The sequence below is a fragment of the Sander lucioperca genome, chromosome 4 (genome assembly GCF_008315115.2).
Source record: "Sander lucioperca isolate FBNREF2018 chromosome 4, SLUC_FBN_1.2, whole genome shotgun sequence".
NCBI lineage: Eukaryota > Metazoa > Chordata > Actinopteri > Perciformes > Percidae > Sander > Sander lucioperca.
Window position 1 is genome coordinate 10,480,720 of NC_050176.1, and position 9,220 is coordinate 10,489,939.

At 42.0% G+C, this 9,220-nt stretch overlaps 1 protein-coding gene across 1 annotated transcript; it reads right to left on the bottom strand.

Annotated features, from left to right (window-relative positions):
• Positions 1-3,226: 3,226 nt before the first annotated feature.
• adra2a (adrenoceptor alpha 2A) lies at positions 3,227-5,669 on the bottom strand. The gene is made up of 2 exons (XM_031289368.2): positions 5,373-5,669; positions 3,227-5,187 (listed from the first exon to the last, which is right to left on the bottom strand). The coding sequence occupies exon 2, from the start codon at positions 4,984-4,986 to the stop codon at positions 3,748-3,750; it is 1,239 nt and encodes a 412-aa protein (XP_031145228.1). The 5' UTR covers positions 4,987-5,187; positions 5,373-5,669; the 3' UTR covers positions 3,227-3,747.
• Positions 5,670-9,220: the final 3,551 nt, after the last annotated feature.

Genomic DNA, 9,220 nt, shown 5'->3' on the forward strand with positions numbered 1-9,220 from the left:
GAGACGCTTTGGTCAGGACGGCCCCACACACACATATACACACACACACACACACACACACACACACACACACACACACACACACACACACACACACACACACACACACACACACACACACACACACACACACACACACACTCACACTTTTTCAAATATGGTGATGTCTCTCTCCAGGCAGGTTTGACCGAGAGATGGACATTGGAATCCCTGATTCGACCGGCAGACTAGAGATAATGCAGATCCACATCAAAAACATGAAACTGGCTGGCAACATCAACCTGGAGACACTGTGTGTGTGTGTGTGTGTGTGTGTGTGTGTGTGTGTGTGTGTGTGTGTAATGTGTAATGTGTGGAGAGGAATCTGCTGACTTTAAAAGCTGGCTTCTTCCAATTACCTGTCGGCTAGCACATCCGCCTAATGATATCACTGCTGCTCGTTGATGTGTGAGGTACTGAGAGGAAAATGAGGGCAAGGCGAGACAAACACACATATTTATCACTAAAAGTCCACTGACAAACCCTCGGTGCTGCTTCACATTTTCAAGGATAGGTTCACATTTTTTACTTTTTTTTTATACTCACATGCCCTTATGTACATTAGTTTAATTGTTCCTCCTGTTTATACTAACCTTGATGAGATCACTCTGTAGCTCAATTCCAATGTAAGTGATGGGGAGCAAAATTCACAGTCCACGTTCTGTGCAAAAATGCATTCAAAAGTCATTCAAAATGATGCTTCGACAGTCTGAGTAAGCCCAAGGTGATCTCACTGGAATATGTATAAATAGCACTTTTAAGGACATTTTGGGTTTCAAAAAGTTCAGTTTTTCACATGTCATTTAACACACCACGTGACACGTGAAAAGCAAAAATGTTGTAGTGATAACCTGCTAAATGTATGAAATTTGTTTGTTTTTTATGACATTTGCTGATACACCTTGGCTAGTGACTCGCATCCACAGTTGTGAAATTCCCTCTTTGCACTACTATCTCTGTGCCACAGCTTAGCAAGGAAACACTGTCTGTGGAAGAGGAAAAGACTGTCACTTTGGAATAGATCGGTACAGCAAGAAGCCTAAAATTAGCTTTATTAGTTAGAGCACGCCTATGTGAATTGGGGCAAAGGGGGGGGGGCAAGTGGCAATTGCTTGATCATGGTAAATGCAAGGTAACTAGTAGTACAAGTATTGAAGAGTCATAAAATCAGCAAACTGAGTCAGAGTTACTGAGCAAGAATCCACCTTATGTTTAACATTAGCTTTTATTTTTCTATGTATTCAACTTTTTATTTGTAGGAGGAAGAATGTATTATTTCTTTCAAAAGTTGGATAGTCTTGCCTTAAGTTTTTGCACAGAAGAACTGTCGATTTTGTTCCCCATCTCTTAGATTGGAGTTGCAGATTTTTTCACTGTAACGGAAAGGAAGCAGGATTACAGCGATCAGGAACTCTTTAATGGCCATGTGAGTATTTTGATATGACATACTTGAAAAAATGTCAACCCATCCTTTCATTTCAAACAAATGGCACCTTTGTCAGTGTCAGAAAAGATGTAAAGGCATTTACTGTAAATTAATTCTTAAATTCTTCTCAAGTTTTCTGAAATGGTCTCTCTTTTTTAAATGGGGATGTTTCACGAATGAACATTAATCAGACACCTTTCCTCTCTATTCAAACTGGCTTCTAATATTTGGAGCACGTAATTTAGGATTTTCTTTTGCCAACATCAACTGAAAGTCAAGCATGTCTGTCCAGTGGGAGCTCACCCTATGTGTTTATATGCACTGAAAACACACACATGCACATTCTCACGCATACTCCCTCTTTCTCACAGACTGAAACACTTACGCATTTTGTAAATGAGAGAGATAGAGCGCGAGAGAGAGAGAGAGAGAGAGAGCAGAAATACTCAAGTAGCTATCTCAAAATTGTAGTTGGCTACAGTACTTGAGTAAATGTAATACATTCCACCACTGTCAACATAAATACATCAAACTGTTTTCTCAACTCTAGCCAATACATGTTTAATGATATAAGTGTTTCTACTCAATACTAAGACTAATTACTACTACTGGAGTAGTTGACAACAGTGTTTGAGGTACACATTACATTTTTTTATTATTTTATTATTATTTTATTTATTAAGGCATGTACTTTGACTGTAAATAAGGTGCCAGAGTGCATAAAAAACATCAAAAAAGAGCTTGTTTATAAAAAAAAAATCTTGAGGGAGGATCCCACTTGACCCCCTTACAGAAATCTGGGCTAAGCCCACAATGTCTCCATATCCTAGAAATGTCTCTGACAAGCACCATCCAGGCTGTGTTGGATGAGGTGCTGGATATACTGTCAGAGACTCCCAGAAGAACCACTTAGCTTTCTGAGGAGAGTGCTGTTCACCTGCCTACCTGACTGTCAAAAGGAATGCATTTAATTACAGTCCATCCACTGGGAAACATTATATTCTCTGTATTCACTGCACAGCTGATAGTCACTCTTTTGTTATATTCATCCATTCTCCTAGACTTGAGCAGAGCAGAGTAAAGAGAGAGAGAGAGAGAGAGAGAGAGAGAGAAAGAGAGCAGTCAATTGGGTTCTGGTCTGACAGGATCCATGTCTACACTTATGACGCAGACCGTGGTAACACAAAGAAGCAAATTAACCGTTACTTCTCTACTTCCTGTACCACGCATTACAACTGTGCAACTGTGCTTATTATTTACAAATGATTCATTAAATGCCTCAGAAAGCCTAAGAAAACACACACTTGGGGAAAAAAAAAATTACAAAATGTAATTTAATTTTGGGAATCTGAGATCTCAGAATAAAGACCTCAATGATTAATCTGAGGGCCGAAGAACGTTTGCACATGTTCTATCTGGGCTCATTAAGAGCCGTACTCCTTTTTAATCACTTGTAAAGGTCAAATTCAACAGACGTGAATTTGTACTTTTCTGTCGTAATGCTCTGGTCTACAATTCACTGCACAAGAGGACTTGTGGCTTTGCCCTCCTCGTCCCAAAGTTTTCACGCCAGGTCACGTTCTGAGAACTAATTCTGATTCAAATGTTTTCTATAACTGACTCTACTGCTGCCTTTTCTCTTTTAGCTTTATAGCGTGTGTGTGTGTGTGTGTGTGTGTGTGTGTGTGTGTGTGTGTGTGTGTGTGTGTCAAGGCAGTGTAACATACAACATCATGCTTTAATTTGCTGTGGAGCCTTGAGACCAGTTCAGGAAATGGTTTTATTCTTTAAAGAGCGAGCATTTTTCCCACACTTTTATATCATCACAGTCATCATCATCATTCTTAACCATCATCGTCATCATAACCATCATCCTATCGTACAAAATGGCACAATACTGTATCCATAACAACGAAAATAGAGACAAATATTCAGACAGGTCATTTTGCACAACAAACTGTCGTAAAGTACAACACACCATGACTTCACTACAGTGAAGATGTTGGTTTCATTGATAAAAAATAAAAATAACATTTACAATAAAAACATGGTTTCACTGTGGTGTTCTGTTTGGGTTAAACCTCTCTGTGTGATCACTGTTGAAGCTGTGGGTGGCGTATGTTCTGAAAAGATGCTGCATGTAAATCTCATCCTGGGAAAGCCTTTCCAAGCAGTTACACCTAGAGCGTACAAGCCAGTGACTCATGCACAATGGTGTATGTATTTTATAATTTATGTACAATGTAGTAGTAAAAAAAGTATGTACATGAAAACGGAGTCCATCATACATATCTTCTAGTGTCCCTCTTGCACAGTATCTTTTTGAACGACCTCCTAAAGTCATTGTTGAAGATAGTGTAAATGATGGGATTCAGCGCACTGTTGCAATAGCCAAACCAGAAGAAGAACTTGAACAGGGTGTCGGGCACCGGGCAGGACTCGCACAGCGTCTTCAGCATGTATGTAAAGAAAAAGGGAAACCAACAGATGACAAACACTCCAATGACCACGGCCAGGACGAAGGTGAAGCGTTTCTCCCGGTTCTGTCGGCCCTTCCAGCGGCTGCCCTTGGTGCTCGCCGCCCGCTTTTGGACGCCATCGTCCCCCGGTTTGATTTGGCTTAGTTTGGTTTTCCCCTTGGTCGCTTTCTTTTTGATCGAGCAGGGATTGTTCACTTTGTGGTCGGAGGAGGACGACTCCTCAAGGTCCACCCCGTTGACTTCGCCCTTCTCCTCATCCGCTCCTCCTTCCCCTGCCACTCCCTCCTTCAGCTCAATGTCCTGCTCGCCGTTCAGCTTCTCGTGGCAGCCATTCTGCTTCTGGTTGGCGGCAGCGACGGTGGCTGTCTTCGGCACCTCCTTCCGCTTCCTGTCTCCCGGTGGCGCCCGTGTTCTCTTTTTGGCGATCTGGTAGATCCGCACGTAGACCAGAACCATGATGAGGCAGGGGAGGAAGAAGGAGCCGATGCAGGAGGAGATGACGTACCACTTTTCATTACTGATCTTACACACAGGGTCCTCCACGTTGTTTTCTTTCTCCATGGTGATTAGAGGAGGGAAGGAGATAACCGCCGCGATGACCCACACTATGAAGATGATGCACTTGATGCGTTGTGGCGTCCTCTTCAAGTTGTACTCGATGGCCTGTGTAATGGACCAGTAGCGGTCTAAGCTGATGGCACAGAGGTGGGCGATGGAGGCGGTGCAGAAAAGAACATCAAGCGCCAGATATATTTCACACCACACCTCCCCAAAGTACCAATATCCCATAAGCTCATTGGCCAAGGAGAAAGGCATCACAAGGGTAGCCACCAAAATGTCCGCTGACGCCAGGGATACTAAGAATAAGTTCTGCGGAGCCCTCAGGGCCCGGCTTGTAAACACAGCTATGACCACCAGCACGTTGCCAAACACTATCAGCAGGATCATGATCCCCACCAGCACAGTGAGCGGCAGGGAGATGCGGAGGCTGTAAGGGGGCACGTCTGGAAGAGTCTGGTTGGTCTCGTTGTCAAACCCCATTGGAGCAGAATGGCCCACTTCCTATGTGAGTTCACCTGAGGTTAACAAATAGCATCACCAGGAAGGACAGAGCTATAGCTCACAGCAGGGCTGAGAAAGGAAGGAACTAAATCACTCCTCTGATGCTTTCCCGGCTTTTTTCTTTCATCCTGTACGCTCCCCAAGGAGAAGCACTTCTTATTTATGAGGCTGTCAGTCCATCTGAAATTATGAGGCAAAGAGGAGGAAAATTCAGAATTCTATGTAGGCCTACACTTTTCAATCAATTATGATGCGTCTTTTATATTATTTTAATTAGCTCAAGCATTAGGCTATGTCTTATGTCTTTGACTTTTCCCTGAATAACAGTGAGAACAAAGGCCATATAAAGTGCGAAATAATCTTACCTGGGGCAGAAAGCGGTGACACAACCTCTCCAGTGCCAGAGACGCACGGGCGTTAAAAAGGCTGTCAGTGGGTAACTTCTTTAAGCAGATCAATTGGAAGCAAAGAAGATCCATGGGGCGGATGAAGCGTAAAGTCTTCCCTTCGTGTCTCCTCTTTCTCCCCACACAATGATCCCTGTGCTGCATCTAATGGTGTTCAGTCGCGGATCTAATAGAGCGCTAATCATGTTATCCCAGGAGCTGCCGTGCTGCTGTCTGTGTGGAGTCTCTCTCCTCAGTGTTAACCAGTGCGCCACTCCCTCTCTTTATAGCCCGCACGCTGCAAAAAGTGTCCCGCTCACTGTAAGACACTGTGCATCCACAGTGTCAACATGGATAGACATGTGGCCATGACAACATGTGACACCACAGATAATAACACAAGGAAGCTTGTAGCGTAGTGAAGGAATTACAAGAAAACCACCAGCAGAAATGAATTATCACGAGCCAGAAAAAAAAAATACAATGTATTAATTATAACACATGAAGCCTACAATGTGCTCCAAAACAATATGACATTAAATTCGTTTTTACATTAACTATACTTTAGGCTACAAATATACACTTATAACATTTACATTACATGTAGGCTATAATACGAAGATGCCACATAATTATGATAATAAAAATAGTTCCATATAAAAATGAATTGCCTTGTAATAATTACTACTAGCCTGGCTCCGCCCTCCTACGTACTTCCGCTCAATTTTCATTTTCCTTCAGTACTCTGTCTGGGTTTGCGGTATATTCTTTGGTTTTCTCAGACCAAATATTTGGCGGTCCAATCAGTGAATGGAGGGAGTGGCTGAGAAAGATGACGTTGAGGTTCGGTAACCTTCGGTGAGTTCCGTAATGGCGGCGGAGAAAGATGCGAGTGAAGCCATTCGGTCCGTTGTGGCAACACTGCCCAATATCCAGAAGTTAAAGCCCAAGCAAGAACAGTCTTTGCTGAGTTGTGTTGGTGGCCATGATGTTGTGGCCTTCCTCCCCACGGGGTTCGGGAAAAGTTTGATTTTCCAGCTCGCTCTGTTAGTGGTGAAGGAAGGCGAATGCTAGCGATGCTAAGCCAACATCACGACCAAACGTTAGCGATTGGTTATGGCAGATCCAGAGTGGCTCTGGGCAGATCCAATAGTTTTAAACTTCAACAGAGTACCTGCCTTCAAGGAAGTTAACACTTGTCAATGGAGAGAGGCCAGACTCTCTGTACAAATAAAATGTACGAGAGTCTGGTAGGACCGGGCTAAATTACTACTTCTTTCGACTAGAAATTTCAGAGTTAGGCTATAGTTGTTTTTTTTGTTATAATGGTTTGCATTAGAGTACAATTGGATGTAAAATACAAATACACAGGCAAAACACAGTTACAGTGCTGTGCCCAAATTCAAATAAATAAATGAAAGTGCATTAGAGAAGTTAATCATTTAAAGGCACAGAACTGCAGGGTTTTTATTTTATATATATGACAGAGGGTAAAGTTTTAAGAAAATTAGGAAGTACATTAAGTTTATGTTGATCATGATAGTCTAATTCTATCTGGGCAGTCATCAATAAAGTGTTTCATTTTGTTGACAATTTGATCAGGTGATGCCTGATTTAAAGTTGGTTGGATTCATTTTGTTCTCTTTACACCCTCACTTTCAATGTCATTCTCTATAAAAAGTCTTCATTTTGTTTTGACACTGACATGTCAGTATCTACTTTTATTCTTTAAAGTGCCCATATTATGAAAGAATCACTTTTTCTGGGATTAGGGGTGTTATGTTGTGTCTCTGGTGCTTCCACACACATACAAACTTTGAAATAAATCCATCCATGCTGTTTAGAGTGAGATACGGTTTCTGAATGTGTCCTGCCTTCAGTCTCTGGGTGAGCTGTTCAAAATCGGCACGGCTTGTGACGTCACAAGCCGAAACGAGCAGGCTAACCGCAACCATTAGCTCGTAGCGTTAGCATTAGCATGCTAACGCTAGCATGCTAACGCTAGCATGCTACCTCATTCTCAATAGCAAAGCACTGCTACAACACACACAAGTTCACCATAATCTACAAAAGAACTACTTACATGTGCGCCGTCATTTAGAAGCTAATCCTGCCTTGTAACTGACCGAAGTTGTAGAAACAGCCTTTCTTTTACTGTCTATGGAGCTAGCTAGCTGACATGATCTACATCTGAGCTACTGCACATGTGCGAGTGCAATCAAAGATAGTACAGAAGAAGAAGAAGAAAAGAGGTCTCACTCTGTAGCTAAAACAGAGACCAGCTAAAAAGAGGGTCTGCAGCAGTGAGAGAGAGCGGTGCAGTACAACAAAAATATGGTGTTTTTTGAAAATTAAACCATGTAAACCTATTCTGGTACAACCTTAAAATACAATTATGAACCTGAAAATGAGCATAATATGGCTGCTTTAAGACTAGAGTATTGCTAAAACTGAACTGAAACCAATTAAACACACATTCACAGAGTTTAAAAAAAATTGACAAAATGTAAAGAGTAAACAACAGGACCTGTTGGGACAGACATTTTTTGCAGTGCAGCTGCTAGACTCCGTTGCTACGCAGCAGACAGAGCCACACCACGAGGATATCAACACAAGCATTTTATTACTTTGTCCAAACTTAATTGATGTAGCCACCTTTTACACTTCATGTCTAAGGGAGTCCCTAAACGTTGTCAGGAGCAGCAGACCTCACATTGATTCACAGACCTGTATTTGATAAAGATTTGCCCCAAGGAAACATGGGAACAGGCACTATGGTGTTTACACATGTGATTTGGGAGCAGTTATACAGGCAGGCTATCATTCATCCTCACTGTACTGAGGTCTACATGTAAGTCTAAAATAATGGGAGTTTTGGATTTCCCTCTGTGTGTACTTTATCAGTATGTGGCCTCAAAACACCCTAAAATATGCAGGGTAGACAGCCTGGTGTTTGAACAGACATCCACGACGTTCCACTTCCGCCGGATTTCACTCTTTACGTCTAGTACCTTCCTCTTTCTTTGTGATGTAATTTTAAACTCCGGTCAATTTATGAGGACTGTGGTTAACTGCTCCTCAGATCTCTGCAGGGTAAATCCAGACAGATCTAGATTATCTGTCCAATCAGAGTTTTCTGTTGCACGACTAAAACAACTTTTGAATGTACACGTTCCACCAAAACAAGTTCCTTCAAGATACCGTGGCTCTGCCTGGTGCTTAGATGATTGTGATTGGTTTAAAGAAATGCCAATAAACCAGAGCACGTTTTTCTCCCATCCTGGAATGCTGTGGACTAGCCAGACCCTCCTTAGAAGCACTGTGGAGGAAGGTCTGGCAAAGCAAGACTAGAACAGACAAAAGGGAGCTGGGGTCAATTGTAATATTTTTTATTTTATATACATTATTTTATTTTATTTATATTGTATATATTTTACCATTATAAATGTATTTTATAAAGCAAGGTGTTGTCTCTATGAACTCATGCAACATTTGGAGTCCGTTGTAACAAGGCAAATATTTAACCTTACCTGACACCTGCATTCATTTGTTGATCCGTGAAAAACAAGCTCCATCTTGTTTAGTTTGTCCACATAAGGTGTGGTAAATGGAGGCAGACATGCAACAGTTACAGTAAGTCTTAAAAATAAGTTTATTAAGCCACAACAGTGACGCTGTGTGTGTGTGTGTGTGTGTGTGTGTGTGTGTGTGTGTGTGTGTGTGTGTGTGTGTGTGTGTGTGTGTGTGTGTGTGTGTGTGTGTAGACCCATGGTGAAGTGGAGAGGCATATAGTCTCCCAGCTCCTGACCCTGATGGATGGCCTGAAG